Below are 24,587 nucleotides of genomic sequence, written 5' to 3' on the forward strand. Positions count from 1 at the left end.
AGACTTTGTGTTCCAGATTTTTCTCCCTCCCTCCCTTACTTCCCTCTCCCCAAGACAAGCAAGCAAACTGATAGGTTAAATATGTGTAGTTTTTAAAAACTATTTTCATATTTGTCATGTTGTACAAGAAAAATCAGACTAAAAGGGGAAAAAAAACACGACAAAAAAAAACAAGCAAGTAAACAAAAAAAAAGTGGAAATACTAAATTTCAAAGATTATAAATTTAGAGATGGAAGGAATCTTAAGAATCCATTCCATTCTCCCCAGTATAATGATGAGAAGATTGAGGCCCAAAGTGGGGCCAAAGATTATACATTAGTAAATTGGCCAAAGTCAGGGATTTTGCTTTCAAATCCATCACTCTTCATAGAATTTGATAGGACGTTCTCCCCAGTCTTCTCATATCTCAATGACATGGGTCATCTGCAAAGCCAGAAATTTGAGCCTAAGCATTTCTACGTCAACCCAAAAAGAGCTAGGAATTCCTCCTTTCAGAGAAGAGGGGAAAACCGTCAGACCCCCAACTTAGGGGGCTGGTTGATGTGCCCTCTCAATATTTGGCTTTTCCCTTACTGTTCATTTTCCTAATATTCTATAAAACTACCACACAAGTTTGGAAGAACAGCCTTCCATCCTTCATATCCTCCATTCTAAATCAGAGACCACGAGGAGAGATGTTATCTGACCCTTTTCCCAGAAGAAAATTGGGATTGACTGGGGTGGGGAGTGGGGAAACCCTTGCATGATGAGGTGATATGGGTTTGGAAGGGCACAAGGAAGAATCCCTTCTCCCAGATGTGCAGAGGCAGCCTGAGAGAGTGGAAAGGACTTGAATTTTGGAGTCAGGGGACCTAGATTAAAATTCCAGCTTTGCTACTAATTGTATGCCTCCTTGTCAGTATCACTGGACAGGTTAGTTTCCTTACCTGTGGAATAGAATAGAGAGGGGGAAAGGGAAGGAAGTCTCTCTTTTTATTAATTGTATCACTTAGTACAATATCTGACATAATGATGGTTACTGGATGCATTGGTCAATCTCTAAAGTCCATTTCAAGCTTTAATTCTATAATTTGGTTTCTATCCCCACTCCCAAGTTAATTTCCAGGGATGGAGAGAGTCGAGTTAATTTCTTCCTTTCACTCTTTCCCCTCCCCCTCTTCCCCACTTTGAACTTCCTCCTGTGAATTTTTGAGGAGAGTCAGCTGGGGACAGGGCTGGGCAGGCCTGGAATATAGCTCTTCTAAGCTCCTAAGAACTGGAACACTATAGAAGTTAATAGGTTTTTAACTAGGAGTAGGACAGGAAGGCCGTTGCTCCCTTGCATTTTCCCTGCTCATCCCTTCTGGGACTAGGGACTCCACAAGGCCAATGGAAAACCAGAGATGGAAGACTAACATAATACCAGCTTCACTCTCTTCCCCCCCCCCCTTCCTTGGCATGGGCTGGGGGGGGTTGGGGGACTTTCAGGCCAGAAAGAGGAAGCTATATGCCAGGGGATGTCTGCCTGCAGAATTTGGGGGAGGGGGCTGAAAGGGGTGAGGGTGGTGCCTAAAAGCAGAGTCTAGTTGGGGCATGTGGGTATCGGGGACAGAAAACTGCCTTGGGAACGGGAGCTCGCCCTGCCGGTCCAGCTCCCGAGCCTCAGCCCCTCCTCTCTTCCCTACCCCACCTCCCCATCCCCGTCCCCATATCCTCCTCCAGGTCCCGCTAGAGCGACATGATGGTGGAATCCGCTTCGGAGACAATCAGGTCGGCCCCGTCCGGTCAGAACGGAGTCAGCAGTCTCTCCAGCCAGAGCGACGGTGGCGGTGGTGGCGCTGGAGCCGCAGGAACTGTGACAGGAGCAGGAGGCGGAGGAGGAGCGGGGAGGGATGGAGGAGCCGGCGGGGAGAGCAACGGCGAGATGAGCCCTGTGGAGCTCTTGCACTTTCAGCAGCAACAGGTAGGAGCCTCGCTCACTCCCCTCCCCCCACCCCAGCTCCATCCCCCCACGCCCACCCCTCATTCAATCCCCCCTTCCCGTTTCTGCTCCATCCGTTTGTCTCCTCGGATCCTTCAGGCTGGGGGGAGGGGAAAGAAGGAGGAGAGCTGGGCCTTACTCCCTCCCCTGGCTTAATGAGGAGGGAGCTTCTGCCCAGTGACAAACTGCCTTTCTTCCATTACCTCCGGCCTCATTTCCCCGATCTCGAAAGGGTCCAGTCTTCTAGCGCCCCTGCCAGGCATCCAATACCGTTCAGTCACCTCGGGGGCCGGGAGCTGACAGAGGCGCTGGGGCCCAGGGGGATGGGCTAAATCTAACTTCCAGGAGGCTCCTTCAGGAGGAAACTCTAGGGGGTGGGGCTTGGTTGGAGCCTGCATTGCCTGGAGAGTTACTGTGCTCTCAGCGGGGCACTAGAAGGACCAGAATCTGTGAACTTTCAGCATGTGAGGGAGGCAGGGTTTAAGGACCATGTAGCTCATTTGGTGGGTATTCAGTGATTGAGGCTGGCTGCGGAGGGATCTGCCTATTTTGGACTGCCAGCAAGCAATAGTGGAAAGAGTTCTGGATTCAAATCCCATCTCTGACACTGTATGTGTAATCTTGGAGGAGTCACTTCCCTGCTCTCTGAGTCTCAGTTTTCTTATCTGCAAAATGGGGATGGGGAACTTTGTGGGGAGTTGACATCTAAGGTTCATTCCACCCCTGAATCTATGATCTTATGAGTTATGATCCTAAATCTTTCCGGCCAGTCCCCCACCTCTTGTCAACTCAGGAATCCAAGATAGTGTGATCCTTGTAGCTTGGAACAGGCCTCTAGGTGCAATTCTAGTTGGGGTCGGGTAAGAGAAGATAAAAACATTTAGAGTTGCGATCTTAGAGATCCAGTATATTCCCCTCATGAAGGAAGGGTGGGACAGAAATGATACTTAGACCTTCCATTTCATCCACCTAAGGAACTCTTTTATTGGAGAATTCTCTCTACCAAGGAAGATGGGCACTTCTAGAAGTGTCTCAGAGTTGTCTAGAGACCTCGGGACACAAATGACTCATCCAGCCAGTAAGTTAGTGAACAAGCACCAGGTACCTTGGCACTAAGCAGTAGGAATATAAAAAGAAAGGTTAAATATAGTCCCTATCTTCAAGAAGTTTACAGGCTAATGGGAGGGACAACATGTAAACAACTATGTACAAACAAGTTCTATACAGGATAAATAGGAAATAAGGAACAGAGGGAGGGCAATTACAATTAAGAGATGTTGACAAAGAAAAGGACTTGAAATCCAGTCTTAATAATTCTAAGGTCAACTCTATTCATTGTGCCACAATATTTCTTGAGTACTTCATTTTTGGTAGATCTATTTTGGGGGATCCTCTGGAACTCCTCTCTGACTACTAACCCCCCACTTTCACATCCTATTTCTCCTTCCAATTATGCCTGAACACCCTTCCCCATACACACACCCTGTTTCCTATAAATAATTAAGGTCTGAACTGCCTCTGCAAGACAGTTAAAAACCACTTGACACTGCCCAAAGAGCCCAGCTGTATGTATAATGACAAGTCAGGGGCCCCAGGTCTCAGGGGTTGGGGAAAAGATGGAGAATCATGCTTTACTTGTTTGGGGAAAACCGGCTAGGCCAGCACTCAGCCTGGGATTCTCCTTCATTTATTTGTTTTTGCTTCTCACATCTGAAGCTGCCCCTGTTAGCCTTGATGGCTTCAAGGTGAATGTGGAAATACAAATATGTGAAAAAGGAGTCACACCCCTGCCTTCCAAGGCCCACAGCTGAGGCCCCAACCTGTCTCCTCCCATTCACTCCACTGCCACCCTTACTCCCAACCTACCCCAACCCAGAACACCAATCCTACCATTCTGGATCACATTGCATAGATCCCAAAGGACCCTGAAAGAAACTAGAGGCTCCTAGGACCCGCCAATTTGAGCTGCAAGAGATTTTAAAAGTCATTTACTCCACAAGTACCTTCTCGATTTATAGATAAGGAAACTGAGACCAAGAAGGAAAAAGTAAATTGCCTAAAATTAGCTAATTTTAGCTATAAGAATTAGCATTGGAACCACATCTCCTGGCTCTCAGACCATTGTTCTGACCTGGAATGGACCTTGGAACATAAAGTATTAGACAAGAAAGTCAAAAACAGGAAGACTTCTTCATAGGACATTGGATTTATAACTGGAAGAACATTAGAGGCCATCTAATCCAATTTTACTCATTTTACAGATGAGGAAACTGTTATAATGACTTACCCAATGTCAAATATGCAGTAAGCATTAGAAGTGGGATTCAAACCCAAGACCTCTGATTCCAAGAGCTCGTATCACTATACCATGATGCCTCCTATCTTAGATTATCAAATATTAGAACACAGAACGTGGAGTATCAGCTGGATTAAATCTTAAAATCACTGGATCATAGGTTTTGAGCTGGAAAAAACCTTGTAGGCTGTCTAGTTTAACTACTTCCTTTTATATATGACAAAACTGAGGCACATGGAAGTTAGTGACTTGTTCATGGTAATACAGGTAATAACTATTGTAGAAGGTAGAATTGTTAAACACAGACCATGGGATTCCTTGGGTAGGAAAAGACCTCAGAACATGGAACATTAGTATATAAAATATAAAATGTCAGGGCTGGAAGGATTCTCATAATGTACAAATGTATAAGAAAGAAGTGCAGTAGATAACTAAGGCTTCTTTTTTATTATTTTATTTTATTTTTTATAGTATTTTATTTTTCCAAATACACGCAAAAATAGCTTTTAACATTCTTCTTTGAAAAACCTTGTATTCATATCTAACATATATAGGACTGCTTGCCATCTAGGGGAGGGGGTGGAGGGAGGGAGGGGAAAAATCGGAACAGAAGCGAGTGCAAGGGATAATGTTGTAAAAAAAAATTACCCTGGCATGGATTCTGTCAATATAAAGTTATTATAAAATATTAAAAAAAAAAGAAAAACCTTGTATTCCAAAATTTTCTCCCTTTTCTTCTTCCTCCCCCTTCCCTAAAACAGCAAGCAATCCAATATAGGTTAAATATGTGCAATTCTTCTAAACATATTTTCATATTCATCATGCTGCTCAAAAAAATCAGATCAAAAGGAAAAAAGCATGAGAAAGAAAAAAATCAAGCAAACAAAGAATAATAACAAAAGATGAAAATACTATGCATTGATCCACATTGAGTCTCCATATTCTTTCTGAATTTGAATAGGACTTTTCATCAAAGTCTATTGGAATTGTCTTGGATCAATTCATTATAAATTTCTTCAAGTATATAGATTCTAGGCGAGTCTCTCCCACTTCCCCCATTTTACAGAGAAGGAAACTGAGGCACAGAATGGTAAAGTAAGATCATCTTGTACCACTGGAATGGATGTCAGGTGAACCTACAACTTTTGAGGACTGAAAAAATAATTCCCTTTCCTTTATTGCTTGAAACAGATTAAGAGATATTTCCAAGTTCCTTTCTCTCTTGGGAGATATAGTATCTGTTAGTGTCTAAAAGCGTCCCTATCAATGCTCAAAAATCCCTTGGAGAAGGGCTCCAGGAGGTATGGTGGGATTCCTGGAATCAGAACCTCCTTTCTTCTGGGGAGCAGGAAACAGAAACTCAACTGGTTTTCCCCGCAATGAAAGTACAAATATTCTCCACCCCACCCCAAAGATACATACTTTATATCAAAACAAAACAAAAAACAAAGCACTCCTACTCCAAAAAAAGTCCCCCAATCCGCACCCATTTTTACATTGCTAGTATATCCCCTCTAGCCAGGGTTCCTGTATCATGATTCCTCCCCCACTCCCTCCAAGAGTGCGAACAGTGCCAGGAATATTGAATGCAAGGGGAAATTATCACCTAGGGCAAAGTATTATTTTAAAACATTTATTTAGTATTTGAAGAAGTACCTCATTGCTTTGAGGAGCATAGATAGAATAAAGCATGGACACAATTATATGGATAATTTAAGTGTCTTCTCAAAATCCCCCGCAATTGTAGCCAGGGAGGGCCTGAATTACTTGGGCTAACCATATTTTAAAAGGCAGGCTGGGATGGTGCAAAGAGCCCTGTGGGCTGCCCAGTCAGATGAACTGGGTTCAGGTGATATTCTTGCCATCTCTTGGCCATGTCCACTTGGGGGGACAACTTTCCATCTCTGAGCCTGTTTCCTGACCTTAAAATGGGGCTAATCAGACAACCTATCATGCAGTTGTATGGTAGTTGTGGGGAGAGTGAATGAGATTTTATATGTTAAAATCATCTTTTAGGATAATATAATAAGAGAGGGAATTGACAAACCACTTCAGTATCTTTGCCAAGAAAACCCCAAATGGGGGCACTAAGAATGGGACAGGAATGAAAAGATAAAGAGCTATGTTATAAGGTTTAGAGCTAGAAGAGACTTAACAGCCTGGGAAACTGAGGCTCAGAGAGGAGAAAAGACTTGAATGAAGTCAGTAGTAGGGTTAAAACTTGAACCCAGTTCTTTTTTACCTCTGCACCACATGGTGCCTCATTTTCTAGTGAAGTTTTCAGTTTTCCACTTCAAGACAGCTATGTATACACAGCCCATGTTTATGTGTTCTGTTTATTCCTGTTTTTGTTTTTCTTTGGATTTTTAAATGGCCCAATGCCCTAGGCAATCCTTCTGTTTCCCAAATGTGATGCACAGGGTGGGGCCCCAGCTAACCACAGCCCAGGGTAAGGGGGGGAAGGGAATGGAATGGAGGCTGGGAGGGGAAGAAAAGGTTGGGATATAGATTCCATCACTCCTTTCCTCACTGTTTTTTTATTAGGGCTACTTGGGGAGCTTTAGGTCCTGAACTCTCTGGGACCCATATAATCCCTTTAGCTCATTGCCATGGAAATTGGCCAAGCAAAGGGGAGTGTGGGAAAGAAACACTAGCTGCCCCAGGGACAGGGTTCCTTCTTCCTTCTCCCACTCTTTTATCCCTCCTCCACCACCCCTTCCCATGCTCTGTGCTCTAGCATCTAGGAGGAAATCCTTGGAGGCCTCTGTATTAGGCCTTTCCTTAAATAAATAAATACGGTTATGTCTCTATAGAACTGAAGTTTTCACATAAACAATCTCATTTGATTCCCTCAGATAGGCATTATTATTTCCATTTTATAGATGAAAAAACCAAGTCCTAGACATGTTAAGAGATCTACTCACTGGCTTACTGTTGATTAGTGTCAAAGCTAATAATCCAATGTTTTTTTGAACTACATCTCTGAGCCTGCATCTCCATTAGGAAAAAGGAGGAGGAAAGTACAGTCTAATACACTTAGTAGGTATTCATTAAATGTAGAAGGAAAGAAGCAAGGGATTTTAGTTCCCATTTTCCAATATTTCCCTCCTCCCCAAAAGATAGGAAATGACCCTTTGGAATAAACTCTTAATTAAGAGTTTATTTCCTGAGTTAAGAATGAATATGGCACCTCATCAGACCTTCTTCTAGTCTATATCTTTTTCCCTATTTCTTATTAATTCATTCTCTTATATCATAATTTTTCAACATAATCCTCCTGAAACATGCATGCATAAGTACACATACATTGAACCCTTTTTTGTACCAAAGAAAAATAGTTAAGCAAAATAAATGGACAGAATAGCCATATCTGATGGTATATGCAATGTTCTACTTCCATAGACCCCCATGTCTCTACAGATAGGCAAGATATGTGTTTCATTTTCTGTTTTCAGAACCAAAATTCTTTATTGCACTTAATCTGTGTTCAGTTACCTTTTAGTACTTTTAAATTTACATTAGTCACTGTGTATATTATTCTCAGCATTGTACTTTCAACTCCTGAATTTTTTAAGTTATTTTTATTTTTAGCTTTTTTAAGAGCAATATTTCTTTTTTTTTTTTTAGATTGATAAAAGAGGTTTATTATTAGATAAGCAAAGTTAAGTATAGGCGAAGGTAGAGATAAGGAGGGCACTGGACAGAGGGTCCAGTGGACAGAGGGTCCTCACATGGTAGCCATGTTTGGAATCTCTGCCAAGAGCAATATTTCTAAACATTTACGTATCACATTTTTTTCAAAACTCTGCCAATAATCACCTATTTTGTTTGAGATTTTTTTTCTCACAAAGGATATGGTTACAAATATTATATATTATACGAGACCTTTCTTTTATCATTAATCTTTTAGGGACATATGCTCAGTAGTCAGATCAGTATGTCAAGGAAAATGAACAAATCAGTGATTTTTCTCCCATAAATACAAATTATTTTTTCAAAATGGTTGGATCAACTGATAGTTCCATCAACAGTGTATTAGTGTCTATCTTCCCACAACTCCTTCAACATTATTCCAGTTAGATTTTTGTCAACTAGATGGATGATTGCCCCTCTTTCTATGTTCCTACTCCTCTATGCTTTATTTCACAATTCCTTACTACCTCTTAAAGTCTTAAGTTCTTTCTGTTCTTTCTTCCTTATTCCAATTTTTTATTGGAACATTTAATGCCCTGGGTAAACAATTAAGTCAGCAAAGATTTGCTTATGTCAGAGTACTGTGGGGAGGTGCAAAAATGGAAAGGACATAGTCTTTGACTTCAGGAAACTTAAAATCTAATGAAGGAATTCCAATGTATAATCAAATATGTTTCAAGATAAAGTATGAGGACAAAGGAAAGATACATATATAAAGCTACAGGAAAATTTAAAGAGGGAGATATTGATAGTAAGAGGGCAGAAAGGGAAGGAAGATCCGAAAAGTTTCATGGAGCTGCCTTGAAGGAAAGGCATTCTAAAAAGCAGAGACGAGGCATCTAGCCATGGAGCCCTGACTGCCTGTCCATTTTCAAAGAGGTTGGAGGGTCCAAGAACAGATTTAGAATTAACCCGTGATCCTGCCTGCCTGACTGCATTGCAGGATATCCCAAACATAATTAATGATCTCTTCCCCTCAAAACTTCATCCATTCTCTCCTCTTATTCTATACTTTCCAGTTTTTCTTGAGAGCATCATGTCACCAGTCACCTGGATTTCCAATCTTTATTACCTTTTAACTCATTATCTTTCCTTGACCTACATGTACAGTTGATTGCCAAATCTTGTCCTTTCTACTCGTACAATTTCTCTTGCTTCAGTCCCCTGCTCTTTACTCACACAACCACCCTTCTGATTTTAGCTCTCATCATATCTCCTCTGGACTATTTCAGTGACTTCCTAATTAAGCTCCCTCCCTCAAAGCTTTCTTCTCTCTGATCCATCCTCTATTCAGCAGCTCACTTATCTAAAGCACAGACTGGACTACACCATTCCCTCTTCTCAACAAATTTCAGCGACTCCTAAATATTATTCAGGGATTCTAGGATCAAATATAAGTTCCTCTGGAGCCCTTCACAACCTGTTCCCAACCTACTTTTCCAATTAAGTGATGCATTACTCCCCTTCTTGCAGCCAAAGAGGCTTTGTTGTAGTTCTTTACATGGGACAATGTCCCCTTACCTTGGCACTGGCTGTTCCCTGTGCCTCGAATACATTTCCTCCTCACCGCTGCCTTTTGGAATCATCTTTTCAAAATTCTGCTTAGGGGATTCCTGCAACATGAAGCCCTTCCCCAAGGAACTCCTGCCTTCTCCCTGTCCCAGCTATTACCTTGCAATTATTTTTGTAATCTTATTTATGTGCTCCTTTTCTTCCCCTTAGAATATGAGTTCTTTGAGGCTAGTCCTATTTGATTTTTGTCTTTATGGTTCCAACACCTAGTACATAGTAGGAACTTAATAAATACTTATTGATTAAATTATTATGAAGGCCCCTAAATGCCAGGCTAAGAAATCTGTCTTTTTTTAAATTACAAACTAATAGACATCCAGTAAAGATTTTTGGGTCAGAGGCATGACCTAACCAGGCAAGCCCGGGGGACCTTAGAAGGATTACTTGAACAACCTAAGGATGGATTGGATGGAAAAGAACACTGGAGTCAAAGAGACTAGTTAAAAGGCTATTACAATAATCCAGACAAGAGGTGATGAGGTCCTGAATGGTGGGAGGCATAAGTAGAGAGGAGAGGACACAAGAGATAATAATGGAGGTAGAATTGACTGCATTTGTTTGAATCCAGGGAATGAAAGAAGGGGTAGAGTCAGAAAGGATGCTAGGGCATCCAGTCTGAGAGGCTGGAAAGAGCAATTAGAGGGAGCAGATTTACTGAGGGAAAGAGGCTGTGACCAGCTTTTGGACATGTGCAGTTTACAGACGCCCAAGAGACAGCCTTCCTCATGGAGATATTCAGTGGGCAGTTGGAAGTATAGAAATGGAACTCAAGAGAGTGATTTCAACAGGAGAAGTCTCAAAGCTTGGATTGGAGGAGAAGTAAGGAAGGGGAAAAGAGAGGACCTGTAGTTGTGCTAAGTTGACAGATGGAAGAGATAAACAGTCAGCAATCAGAATGAGGCAAACAGGGCTACATAGAGAGCCTGCTTCACCTTGGAACATGATGGGAACACCTGTTTCCATGCAGTTGGCAAACTTGTTCAAATAAAGTGAGGCAATGGAGGGAGAGAAGCCTGAACAGTCCAGAGCAGGATCTAGGAGGGAAAAATCTGGGCAAGGAGAGGCCTGAGCTGCTCCATCTAACCATGTCTTTCCATAGCCTCTCTCCCTCCCTCTGAGAACAACTGATGAGCCTTCCCTTACTATCCACCCTGCCTCTTGGCCCCAGTAAGGAGGAAGAGGAGGGTGTCGGTGTTTTTTCCACCTCTTCTAGTCCCATCCTCTCACTGAAAAGCTCCCTTTTCCCTTATTAAGCAAGTATTAATGAGACTAACAGGCTCAGAGGGGCAGACAGAGCCATAGTTCCAGTTGTTGCCTCTGTTAGGACAGCTGGGATAACATGTGTTCAATCACTCAATCCACAGTTCTTTATTAATCTGCTATCATGTACCAAGTGCTGGGACAGGCTCTGGGGGTACACCCACAAAAGCCAGGGAGTCCTTGCCATCAGGGTGCTTATATTCTACTGGGATTTACAATCTGTTCACAAAATAGGAAATTAAAAGTATGTGATTGGGATTGAGGGGAGATGGGTACTAATAACTGAAGGAAAAGCCTCTGAAAAAAGAAAGAAAAAGAGAGAGAGATGGAAGGAGAAGGGAAGGAAAGGAGAAAGTAGTTTGTGAAGGGTTTAAAATGCTTAATTAAAAAAAAAAGGCTCTGCCATTCATACACAGACAATCTATCATAATCAGGATAGAACATTTGTCAAGGTGGGGGAGGGGACAGAGCTTGAAGATGTTACAAGGGTGTGAGCACACCTTCTCTCCTATTTTCCACTGTAGACTTACATTGTTAATATTTTACAAAACGACGACTCTGGTGCCATCTGAAGTGGGATATTTTACTGAGATGTGCTTTTATTTAAAAATATATATATTCAGAAAGGCTTCATTTCCTCATGAATCCTTTGCCCTTGCATTTTGTGTCCTTGATGGCCACCTATCCAACTTCTAGTTCTGGTTTTACCTCAACCCTTTCCCCTTAGGCTGCTCTTGCTGTTTACCTTACCCTGATTGTACCTGTATTAACATGTTTGCTGTACTGCTATATATTCTGAGGAGATCAGGGGACTTACCAGGGATTTGCTGTAGGCTCTTAGACTCACTGAAGGTAACCTTGGTAGGGAGAGCCCCTTCAGTCCTCCAAGGCAACCCCCTGTCTCTTTACAGAGAGGAAGGACTGGAGCTATTTGGTGGCCAGGTTTACTTTTCCAGAGCTCTTGAGTTACAGACTAATAATGGCTAAAATGTATAGTTTTGTTAACGTTTGCAAACATATATCATCTAATTTCATTTAGATCTGTTATCTCATTGGAGCCTCACCACAACCCGGTGAAGTTGGGGCTGTTATAAGGCCCATTTTTAAATTTTATTTTATTTTATTTTTCGAGGCACTTGGGGTTAGGAGGTAACTTGCCCAGGGTCACACAGCAGGGAAGCGTTAAGTGTCTGAGGCTGAATTGGAACTCAGATCCTCCTGACTTCAGGGCTGGTGCTGAAGCCCATTTTTTAGATGAAGAAACAGACTGAAGAAGATAAATGAGTTGTAGTCTGAGGTGGAATTCCCAACACCAGCCCTCTATCTAGTATGCCCTTCAGTGGTTGTCTAGTCCAGTCCCTTCACTGAGCCAGAGAGGGAACTTAGAGAGGGCCCAAGGGCCGGCCTGTAGCCCCCTCGGATGCCTTTCCTGATCCCCCTGAGTTAGTGACATCCTCTCTGATCTGCTTCCTGGGTCCTAGCCCGCATGTTGTGCTGCGGGGGACTGTATGCTCCATGGAGGCAGGGAGCAGACCCTACCCAGGCCTGGGCACTTAAGGATCCCCTCGCCTCCTGACAGGGGGAGGAGTGAGGGGCAAGGCAGCCTAAGCCAGCTCTGGGAAGCTTGGGAAGGGGGAGGGGCCAGCATCCCCACTACCCCCAGGAGATGGGGGAGGGAGAGGATGCTGGGCTCTGTGGGCTCGGGGAGTGAAGGAGCCTGGGGAGGGGGTGGAGCCTGCCTGGGGGGAGGGGGCCGGCTGAGCCGGCTGGCGGCCGGGCTGAAAAGCGTCCTGGGCCCCTCTAGCGTGCACTCCCATTGTCCCCGGGGTCACTCGGGGTGAAAGGTCAGGTAGGGTCATGGGAGGGTTGCCTAGCGTCTGGGAACTCCCACTGAAGTTGCTGTGGCAACTGGGGCCAGCTCCTGCCCGTTCACATCCTGTGACGGGATTCAAAGGGGCCGGGGGTCCCTTGCACATTAATGAGCTTTTAACTCTCCCTGCCTCGAAACTAGTTGGGGAGTGGGGGATGGAGAGGAGTTGGGGGAGGAGAAAAAGGAAAATGGAGCTGGGGTGGGGGGAAAGAAGGATGTTGGACTTTTTTATCCTTTCTGGTTTGCCTCTCTCCAATGCCCACTTGGGGATGAGGGCGTTAAAAATGTCCATCCTTTAAAACTGCTTCCCTGAAACCTTTCCCAATCAAACCACCCTCGGTTTCCTCATCTATAAAATGGGCTTAATGGCTTCTAATGTCTCCCCAAACCTTCTTTGGTCAAGTCACTTACCCTCTCTGGGCCACAATTTCCTCATATCTGCAAAATGGAGAGAGGAGGAGTGGTTTGCCTTAATGACCTGGGAAGTCTCGGCAAACCTCCCCTCTTGGAGGTCTTGGGTTTCCTCATCTATGAAACGAGAAGGTTGAACTCCTATGTCCCTGGCAGCGCCAAATTTGGGGAGATTTCCTTTCTTTAGTGGCTGAAGACCTTCCCTCTGACCTACCTCACATGGGGTGTAGTCTGGTCCCTCTGACAGAATCAGAATCTTAAGAGATCTCAGAGACATTTAATATCATTCAGTAAAATCATCATGTTCGGATTTTAGCCCCCTGTAATCTAACCAGTATTTAGTCCCCATGTTCCCCACATACAGAAGGAACCTCATCAGTTTTTGTTGAATTAAGCTGACAGCAGTAGAGCCCTCTCCGTACTTTTCCCTCTCGATCCCTCATTAGTTTTAAGCATTCTTCAAACGGTTTTTTTCTTCTCTGAACAAAGTGCTAACATAGCATCCCTTTCCTCATCTCCGCCCTGACTTTCCAGAGGTCACTTCCTCTGTCTTTATCCTACACTCCATATTCCTGATCCAGAGCCTCGGAGAACTGAAGCAGGCTTTGAAGAGCTGGAGAGATCTGGAGAGAGCTGGAGGAGCCTTGGAGGAATTAGGCTCCTCTAATCCACCCCCGCCTCCCAATCCCTTCCAGCCACAAAACCTGGGAGGTGCCTGGGGGTAAGAGTCGGGAGGAGATTTGGAAAGCAGAGTTCTTGGAGAAATTTGCAACCTAGCTCTAACTCCACACATGGTCCCTCTGTTTCTAGGCATGAGTGGTGGGGGCATGGGATAATGGTGGTTGGGGGGAGAAAAGAAGCCATGCTGAAGATTGAAGAGAATGTGAGAGGGAAGAAAGCGATGAAATATGTGTTTATGGTTTTTTTTTTTGGGGGGGGGGCTTACTTTCCCATCTTTTTTTCTCTCGACTCATGTTGGTTACTTACTTAGGGTAGTGCTCATTTCTCAACAAGGAAGAAAAGGAAGGGAATAAGCATTTATATAGAGCAAATCTTCTTAAAACTCCTTAAACTGAAACTGAAATTATGATCTATTATTAGTAAATGTTTGATGTGTATAGTTATTTTATATACTTATATACCCAGGGTCACATAAACATTTCTTGGGCAAAAAGGGATCGAGTTGAAAAAGGTTTAAAAGCCCCGAGAAGGAGTCTACTCTGTACTAGACACCATTCGAAGCACTTTTTACAAATATTATTTCATTTGATCAATAAAAGGGAACATTTCTAATCAGAGGCAGTTGCATTATATAGTGAGAGGCAAGGGAATAAGAAGAGAGGGGACTAGGGGGGTTGATTTCATGGCCAATAAGGAGCGATCTATCTAGGATATCTGCCTGGAAAAGTTCTGACCTGTCTTTTGCTACATTTTGGAAATATTAGTCTCTTTTTATCCCTTCTCTTCCCTCCACTTTGAATCCACTTCCTTCCTCATCTTCATAATGAGACAAAATAGAACAGATAACCCGAAGAAATAAAGGGGACGAGCTTGTACACTACTTTCCATTTGGGGGAGTTAAGGATCTTTTGTAATTTATCGGATTTCTCTGACCAACTCAACCCAAGTCTTTCAAGAAGATCATGGGCCATTCATTATAATAAGAGATTTAGGGCTGGAAAGGAGTCTTTTTAGCCTAATTTTTTTTTTTTTTTTGAATAGTAAGAAGTCAGGTCTGTAGAGGTAAAGTGCCTTGTGTATGTAAGAAAGTAAGAGTGAACGTAGACAAATTGAAGTGACATGGTTCTCCTTTGGGAACCCAGCTCCCAATAGACTTCTTGGATGCTCCAAAAATAAGTCTAATTTCTCAAGTCTTCATTTCTCTCTCTCAGTGCAGCCAAGATCTCCCACCCTAGTTTTTGGAAGTATCTCAGAAAGCCCACCTACATTCCCTTCTCAGGAGGGCAGCAGACACAGAGCTAGAAAGGGTCCCCTGCATAATTCTCCCCATGGTCTTTACATGTAGGGAGAAATGGCCTAAGCAGGACATTTATGGAAGAAAAGGGAGCTAGGCTCTGTTGGTAGAAGGGGAGAAGGAATTGAAGAAGGAAAAGGGAGGCCTTTCGGAAAGGGCTTTCATAGGATTGAGTTTCTCTTTTCTACATTTTGATTGCCAAGTAGGTCATTTATTAATTCAGAGATCATAAGATCATAGATTTGGAGCTGATCCAGAGATAGAGAATTGGAAAAGGGATTTTCCCCAAACTAGAATTTTCCCTACCCCCATGCCTTCTCTCCTCCCAACCTGTTTCTGGGGAAAATTCATTCCAAACTAGCTAAGGATATCTGTGCTTGTATGTTTCATCTGTATGTGTGCGTGCTCATATTTGTATCTGTCTCCCTGTTAGGAGTAGTGTACCTCAGTATTCTGTGGAGTGTGTGTGTATGTGTGTGTATGTTTCTGGTTTTTATCTTTAATAGTTCTAATTCGGGAATGTGCCGATGTCATTTTTACGAGGTTGGTGTAAAAATAATTTACAGCCTTTTCCAAAAAGCTTTTTTTCTAAGGGAAAAAGGTGTAGAATCACTTACGGGATTTTATGGTTCTCCCCCCTCCCCAGCTCCTTTCCTTCATCCCCCCTTCACTGTTTAATATCATTTTTATGTCTCTCCCTCTCTCTCTCTCTTTTTCTTTCTCTATCTCATTCTCCTTTACTGGAGGACAAAGCCTGATTTAAAATTTGGATCTCTTCCAAGTCAGTCTCTTTCCAATAGTTTGGGGCCCAGTGACCTCTGCCCCTGCTCCCTCCCAAGGTCAGGTGCTCTTCCCCACATGCTTGCCCATGACCTTCTTGTATCAGCAGGTGACCTTCTGGGTGAAAGAGAAAGGGTTCCTTGGGCTGTTTACTTCAGGCTGTTTTGTTAGGCATCTGCCACGTTTCACCCTAATGGCTGAGCTTCCACATTAGCACAGACAAGACTTCGATTCACAAAACAACTTTAGAGCCAATATATTGCCATAGAATCTCAGAACTGGAAGAGACCAGTCCTCTAGGCTGATCCCCTCCTTAACCTTACACAGACTCGGCTTGAAAACCTCCCAGGGAAAGGAGATTAAGGAGTTCTTGTGGTGGGGGTGATGGGAGGGTTGAGGGGTCTACGGCTCTTTTTCCCCTTTTTCTTTTTTTGGACCAGACCTATGATTTCATCTATATAATAAGCTCTAGGAGAAAAACATCCTCTATTAGTCTGTCCCTTTTTAGCAATTTGTAATCTTAGAGACCTGCCTGGGGCATTCCAGGGTCATCCTTACGTGTCAGAAGTGAGACTTGAACCCAGGTTTTCTGATTCAGAGGCCTGTTCTCTCTATTCACTATCCCATGGTGATTCTTTTCTTGAAATTTTCTAGAAGTCATATTTGTTCTAGAATTTTAACTGGATTATATATAGGAATATATATATATATGAATTATATAAATTTCAAATAGAAATAAATAAAAATAAAGAAATGTATGTTTATTATTTTTAATTCTAAAAACTCATGTTTTATTGAAGCTTTATTATTTCCCACACAAAGAAACTTCCATTGTAATCAGGGAAAGACAGATTCTTTTTAAAACAAATGAATTATTTTAACATTTTATTTATTTTTTAAAATTAGAAATAAAACTTATATTAAACAAAAATAAACCACCATTGGGCATATTTGCCATGATGAGCTCTCCTTTACATAGAACTTTAAACTCTTGCATTACAGTTACAGTTATTACAAATATCTTTTCTTCCATATTAAGTTATAAACTCCTTGAAAACAAGGCCACAGGATCACAGAATATCCGGAATGGTAAGAGGCCTTAAAGATTATCCATTTGAGGGGCAGCTAGGTGGAGCAGTGGATGGAGCACCAGCCCTGAAGTCAGGAGGACCTGAGTTCAAATCTAACCTCTGACAATTAACACTTCCTAGCTGTATGACTTTGGGCAAGTCACTTAACCCAATTGCTTCAGCCCAAAAAAAAAAAATAAATAAAATAAGATTTTTCAGTTGAGCCCTTAGTGGTGGTATTTATTCATTCATTCATTTATTGTAAATTTTAAACTCAAATATTAATAAAAAAAAAAAAAACAAATTCCAAAACTCCTTTAGGAAGGAAATGACTTAGCCAATGACATATAACTATAAAGTTAGAGTTGAGACATGAATTTGGGCTATTTTGTCCCAGAGCCATTCCACCCTCCCTGGTGCCTTGCATATGTGTAAAAAATATTTGTCAAATTGGATTGAATTAGAGTTGAAGTTCCTGTACCAGAATGGCTTTCTAGTGCACGTGTAGGCAGAGGGAGAAGATGTGAGGGTGGTCAAAATGTCATATTCAGCCTGGGAGCTGAACCATTACTGGAGAATATCTTCTCCAGGATCTTCTCCTAAATTCGACTAATTAATTGCTTGAGTAATGGGGGGGATAGGAATGTGGGGATGGAAGGAACCCAGTCTTGATTTTCCTAAACTAGATAGTTAAAAAACAAAAGTTTTTACTTTATTCTGTGTGTTAACACACACATACTCTCTCCCTCTCTTTCTCTCTCTCTCTCTCTCTTCTCTCTCTCTCTCTCTCTTCTCTCTCTCTCTCTCTCTCTCTCTCTCTCTCTCTCTCTCTCTCTCTCTCTCTCTGTCTCTCTGTCTCTCTCTCTCTCTCTCTGTCTCTCTCTCTCTCTCTCTCTCTCTCTCTCTCTCTCTCTCTCTCTCTCTCTCTCTCTCTCTCTCTCTCTCTCTCTCTCTCTCTCTCTCACTGTCTCTCTGTCTCTCTGTCTCTTTCTCCTCTTCCCTTCCTTCCTCCCTCCCTTCTTACCCAAAAAACTCCAACTAAACCTTCCAGATTCCTCATGCAGGGCTCAGTACAGTGCTTAACATATAGTAGCTTCTCAATAAATGTTTGACTATCTTCAGAAATCAAATCAACTCCTGTTTCTTGAGTGCCTGATGTGTAATCAAGGCATGGAGGCTATACTTTTCTTCCTGAAAATCCCAATTTGGAGATTTTTGAAGTTGAAGTTTGTTGTTTTTATTTCTGTATCTTTCCATTATCTGTCCCAGAAAGCTGAAATAGTAAAGATTTGATTTTTTATGTATCAGTTTACAGATTACAAAATGTTTTCTTGATATACATTATTGGGTCCTCACAACAAACTCGTGAGATGGGAAGGAAACTGAGGTCAAAGAGGAGCTGAATTTGCCATGACCCTACAGACAGCAGTGTGTGTGATACAGCATTGAGGGCCTGAGTTCAAATCCTTATCTCTGGTGTAACTACCTGGGTGCCATGGGGATTGCAGCTTCCTTCTCCTGGGCCTCAATTTTCTTATCTGTAAAACAAGGGGATTGAGCTGAATGGACTTAGATCCCTCCCAGATCTAGATCAATTGTCTTCTATTCTAAGTGTAGGAGTTTGGAAATGGGCCAGTGATAGGGTAGAAAAAAGAAGCAAAGAAACAAAAAAAAGAAAGAAAGAAAAGAAAAGCTTGTTTCTATTCTTTGCCCTGACTCCCTTCCTTACGACAGAACTTAGACATTTCCTGGTCAGGTAGGAGCATGATGAAATGACCATTGACTGAGGTTTTTTCCCAAGCTACTTTGACCTGGGAGAAGAATCAAAGATTTGGGCTGACCTTTGAGACCCCTGCTGATAGGCAGCAGAGTACCAGGGGTAGAGCAAGAAGACCTGGTTCAAAAATCTGATGTTACCATTTACTTATGGTGTGACCTTGTCTAAATAATATACCTTTTTGAGCCTCAGTTTCTTCATCTACATAATGGTGATACTAATAGCACTGCCTCACACAGTGTTTTTTTTAATCAGCTCCCCATCTAAGATTACCCACCAATGTGGGGCTAATAGGAGACATTTCAGGGGTCTAAGATGATAGTCCCGAAGCTTCTAAGATTCTCAAATTTTAGGACATAATTCTAGATCTCCTTGTATCTAGTGCAGATGTAAGAAGTCAAGCCAGGTGAAAGGAAGGGAAAAAGGTATAGCCTGGCCTACCCTGATTTGGGATCTTTCTTGGCCCCATCAATTTCTCTAGCCTAGTAAATGTGGGCAACGTGCTTTAAAACCTTTAAGCATTACATAAATGTCGGTTCTTGTTATTACTGTTGGAAAAGAATTGGGGGAGAGGGGACTAGCCCTATTTCTTGCTCGGTTTGTGGTTTTTAATTTTTTTTTTTTTTTGGTCAGAAAAGGTCTCAGGAGCTTTCTGTCATCATCACATACATCCCAAGCCTTGCTTCCCCTCCCACTTTCCCTCAGGCCTGATGCCATCCGTTATAAACCATTTGTTCCTAATTGTGGAGATCCTTGCTAATGACTCCTGAACAGGGTGGAGGGAAGGAGGAGTTGGGTTTCATTAGTGGGGACTGGGTTTCTGGGCTTTTTGAAGGGGGATTGGGAAGCAGAGGGAGATTGGTTCTAGTAAAAAAAAAAACAAAAAAAAAGAGCAAAACCTTCTGTTTGGTGCTATGATAATGACCAAGTCCTTCCCAGGGAAGCACGAACACACACACAGATGTCATAGGGAAAAACAAAAAACCCTTGTAGTTATGGGCTTAAGTTCTGACTTTTTTACAATGTGCTACCCTGCACAAATAACTTGCCCTCCTTGGGCCTCAGTTTCTTAATTTATAAAATGAGAGAGTTGAATTACATATGATCTCTAAGGTCCCTTTGAGGGGGACCTTAATTAAATACTGTCATCCTAAGACTTAGGATGGTTGATTTTCAGAGTCATAATTAGGAATTCTGGCACTCAGGGCAAATTCAGTTGTAGGGGGAGGGGAAAGCCAAAGGAAAGTCCCTTTGAGGGTGGGTGGTACATCTCTCAGAGAATCCAGCCCCAGCCTCACAGGCATATATGACAACCTTGGTAAAGAAGCTGTGGAGATGAGGAAAAGATAGCAGGTAGGGGAAGGAAGAACTCTGCAGAGGAGTGGGATTCTTAGATGCAGTTCTCTGTGTCTCAGGGCCAGTGGAAGGCCATCTGGGTACAATGGTACAGAGGATAAACCTTGGGGAAGAAATATGTTCCTCTCTCACATGCATATCCCCCTAAAGAATGTCTCAGTCCCCCATTTTTTACCTTATCTCTAAAAATGAGAAGGTAGTAAAGTAAAATTTCCCAAACTAAATCATGTATGTATTTATCCCCACCCTATGTGTATCATATAAACTTGCCTTTATCTCAGTATTTTCCTAGATAACTCCCTTTCAGAGGTAAATAAGTCTAGCCTTCACCTTCAGGGGTTGAGATTCGGCCAGTTTTGCAAGGGATTTCCCTAGCTGCCAAGGAATGTAGATCTCCAGTGACCTCCCTCAGAGATTCTTCATCCCATTCCAAGATATTTGCCCCTGATCTCTTTCCCCTAATGTCTGCCCTGTCTTAATGACACACACGAAAGGGTTGACAGAGAAATGTCTGTAGAGAAGAGGGATTGACAGCTATCATGCTCAAGACTTGACTAACATGTAAATCATTTGCATAAGTTATACATGTGTCTATACTTGCCCCCTGTATTCAACCTAAACAAAATTCAATTTGACAACTATGCCTTGTTGGGCTCTGTTCCCAAAGCACAGTTGTATCTGTGGGCAGATCAAAAATATTTTTATATATGTATAGATCCTGGCCTGAAAGAATTTTTAACCTGGTTAGGATTAACTAAGGAGAGAGCTAGGTAGGGCCTAAGAGGAACAAGCACTCCGGGTTTTTTCCCCATCCTTTACAAGATGACTCAATGATTTTATCCAGAGGACTAGAAGAGAGCAGAGATGTATACATGTGATTGCGCTTCTTCATATGCAAATCAAACAATGTTAGAATTGGAAGAGACTTCAGATATCATCTAGTCTACCCCCTCATTTTATTTTAATTTTTGAAATGTTTTATTAATGCTTTTATTTTCTACACCCTTATGACTTCCCAATAACCAGCCCACTCCTGCCACAGAATCCATCCCTGTAACAACGAAGGAAAAAAGACTAAGCCAAGAAATAGAAAAGCAGTCTAAGATGAGGTGGCCCTGGAAGAGATGAGAATAATGGACTGGTCTGGTGGGGGAAAGGATAGGACAAGAGGCCTTTTGAGACTGCACTCCCCAATTTATTTAATTCTCCATACCTGTAATCTATCACTTCTACTAGGAAAGGGAAGGGAAGCATTTATTAGGCACCTACTATATACCAGATCATATATTTGGGCAAATGCTTAGCAAATACTTTTTTTTTTATCCTTAATCTTTTGATTCTTTCATAATTGGAGCCAAAATGATTGTAAATTCTGACATCTTTTATTTTGTAGCAATTATATAATGTTATTGTCTCCTTGTTTTGCTTCCTTCTCACTTTATCACATCTTAGGCTCCAACTATATTGCATAATCTCTAGGCTATTAAACTTAGAATCAGCAGGAACTTGAATCAAATTCTTTCTGAAATACTCATTGTGTGATCCTGAACATTTAATTATTATATTCCTCAGTCTTCTGATCTGTAAAATGAGAAGACCTTCAAGACCTAAAGCCCCTCCCCGCTCTAAACCTATGACCTATGATCTTTTGTGTTCCTAAATTCTTTGTATTTGTTAGTTCTTAGCCCATAATCAAATAGTTACAAACACAATATAGAGATATCCATGTCTAAATCTTTATCTATAGCTCTCAGCTTGTTCAGTTGTGTTCTAATTGCTTTGTTTCCAGTTAGTTTTTCTGTTGCCATGAATATGCTTATATAAATATTTTGGTTAAAAAAAAGCCAGTTCTTTTTTTTTTCCTTGATCACTTGCAGGTATATGCTCTGTTGAGGATCAATACTGACCCAGTATAAGTATGGGTAATCTCATACAATTCCAAATTGTTGTTTAGAATGCAAACCGTTTTTTTTTTAAAGGTGAGAAAATGGAATTACATGCAAGACCTACTCAGAATTGAACCTCAGATCAGTGGCAGTATTGGTATTAGAACCACTATCTCCAGTGCTCTATCCATTATGCCAGTGCCATGAAAATAATAAAGTGCTATTCAGTGATTTCATGGAGCTTTGTTGGATCATACAATTTATATTTATACCATAGAGATCATAGGATCCAACCCTCTCATTTTAGAGATGAGTCACTGAATCACAGAGAGTTAAAATAAATGACTTATCCAAGAAGTCAACAAAGGTTAAATGTTGTCTCTAAGGTCATATAGATAATAAGAAATAGAGCCAAGATTTAGTGATTGGTGGCAGTTAACTTTACCTGTTCTGTGAATTTAGGCTACTCTGGGCCAGCAGGCCCACAAGTCAAAGATTTTAGGGAGTAACAATAACTATTTAAATCTGTTTCTTCAGGAGAAAGGGAAGAAAGGACTCATGTATGTAGTGATAGGAGTGGAGAAGTCAGAAACATTATTTTAGGCAGTTTTGTGTGTGGTATTCCCATGTTTTAAAATAAGAAAATAGCCAGATCATTTACTCCTCCCATCTCTAGGATAACTGATCTTATTTATCCTTTGTCCAGCTCTAGTCACATGGCTTCTAAGATCTTCAAACTCCAGGGTCCCTTGTATATCTAGAGGAGACAGCATCTCGAGGAATTGAGGACAGGTGGAAGAAAAAGAAAGTCAGAAGAGGAACAGAGCTGGGCCTGCCCTGATGAGGGATCATTCTTAGCTCCATCTACTCATCTGAGTCTACAAAAAGGGTCAGGGAGAGCAACAGAAGCCCAGGATGAACAGAGTGGGGCTGGAGGTCCAAGGGTTGAAAATAGGGGGAGGGGGAATGGAGGGCTGTCACAGGGAGGTCCCCATATGAGATTGTAAGGCCGTGTCATTTTTTTCCTGTAAATCTTGTAATTTCATGCTCCAGAGGACAACAAAGTGAGAGAGTCAGCGGGGAGTGAATCAAACTCCCCCGGCCCCCCTCTGCCCCAAGAGACTGAGAAGGGTGGTTCAGCCACTTCCAGCCCCTATTTCACCTTGGAATTATACCCTTCCCTCTCCTGTCTCCCCAACTTCTTTGAAATTCAGCAATTAAGTTCTCTTCTTCTTAAACCCCATTCCCCACCCCCACCCCAAGCAGTCCTTCTCTCTCAGGTTCCTGCCCAATCCTCTCCCCTTCCCCCAGAGCAGTCCATTATCCTCATGTCTTCTGCTGGCCACTTCCCCTTGGGCTGATTTGCCACTTCTTGGCTCCTGGCCTCTATATCCCAAACCCCTTTCAATCCTCCTGGGCAAACAAAGAACTCTCTGTCCAATTAATGTCAAACCTTGAAATGATGAGTGGAGAAAGATGGCGCCCTCACCATCTTCACTCTGACTGGAGTTACTAGATGGTCCCCTTACTTCAAGCTTTTCCATCAACAGTTCCTGCTTTCTGGCTGCTCCGGATCTTGCCACCTCTTCTCAGAATCTTCTGACTTGGATAGGTGGGATTTCCAGTTTCAGGAGGCAATCTTGTACCCTATCTTCAGACTCTGATAAACTCCTTGGAAAAGGTAGATCAATGGTATAGAGCTAGAATTCAATTCAATTCAATTCAACATTTTTGAAGTCCTAGATCTGCAAAGCACTACAGATCCTTAGAGAAATGGAAGATAATTTAGAGATTCTTTCTTCTTAAATTTTTTTGTTCGTTTGTTTCAAGAACTCCTTTGTTAGTCAAAATAATACATAAAGTAAAATACATAGGATAAAAAGGAAATCTATTATATTGAAATAAAGTTTAATTTTTTTCTCTATAAAAGTCTGGATCCCAGGTTAAGAACTTCTGATCCAATCCAACTCCCTCATTTTATAGGAGAAGGAACTGAGACCCAGAGAAGATGTTACACTGGTCAAAATGAGTAAAGCTTCCGTTCTACTTTGGGGCTCCTAATTCCAGATCCAGGCACTCAGGGAGGCTAGGGTTGGATAGGCTGGGAAGAAGATTCTTAGAACAAAGAAAAGAAAAGGAAAGACAACAAAAGTAGAAATATGTTCCAGCTTTAAGACCCGAGTCTAGTCGTCTACTCTAGGCTGGGTATATTGCCACCTGGCAATGTCAGTGACACTCTGCAGTGCTACACTTTGGGCTTGGACATTTGAATTGGGGGCTGGGAAGACACTTTGTGCTTTAAATGACCCTTATATCCTAAGATTTCTTTCCCCTTCCTCACCCCTATTAAGCAAATGACCTAATGGAGTTGAGGAGGACCATCCATTAGGCCTTTGTAATAAGAAAATCATTTGATTTGGGGGCCTAAGATCTAGGCTGAAATTCTGGTTCTGCCACTTAATATCTGTGTGACCTTGGCGCAGTCATTTTTCCATTTTGATTTTAATGGCTTTATTTATAAAATGAGATTAGAATAGATGACCATCAAAGTCCCAGCTCAGCTCTAAATCTTTTGACCCTTTAGCCTGCTGATCACAAACTCTGTGAACTGAATTTTGAGGTGGGGTGATAGAGGAAACTGGAATGCCTCCAGCTTTGCTTAGGGTGGGGTCAGCAATTG

General features: G+C 42.1%; 1 protein-coding gene across 1 annotated transcript in view; it reads left to right on the forward strand.

Moving 5' to 3' along the window:
• The window catches only part of FOXP4 (forkhead box P4), a 98,645-nt gene that overhangs the window by 25,098 nt on the left and 48,960 nt on the right, over positions 1-24,587 (forward strand). The window contains exon 2 of the mRNA XM_051996927.1: positions 1,703-1,943. Coding sequence (XP_051852887.1) covers positions 1,719-1,943 — 225 coding nt within the window. The 5' untranslated portion in view covers positions 1,703-1,718. The remainder of the gene's footprint in view (positions 1-1,702; positions 1,944-24,587) is intronic.

This window comes from Antechinus flavipes, chromosome 4, assembly GCF_016432865.1.
Source record: "Antechinus flavipes isolate AdamAnt ecotype Samford, QLD, Australia chromosome 4, AdamAnt_v2, whole genome shotgun sequence".
Taxonomy (NCBI): Eukaryota; Metazoa; Chordata; class Mammalia; order Dasyuromorphia; family Dasyuridae; genus Antechinus; species Antechinus flavipes.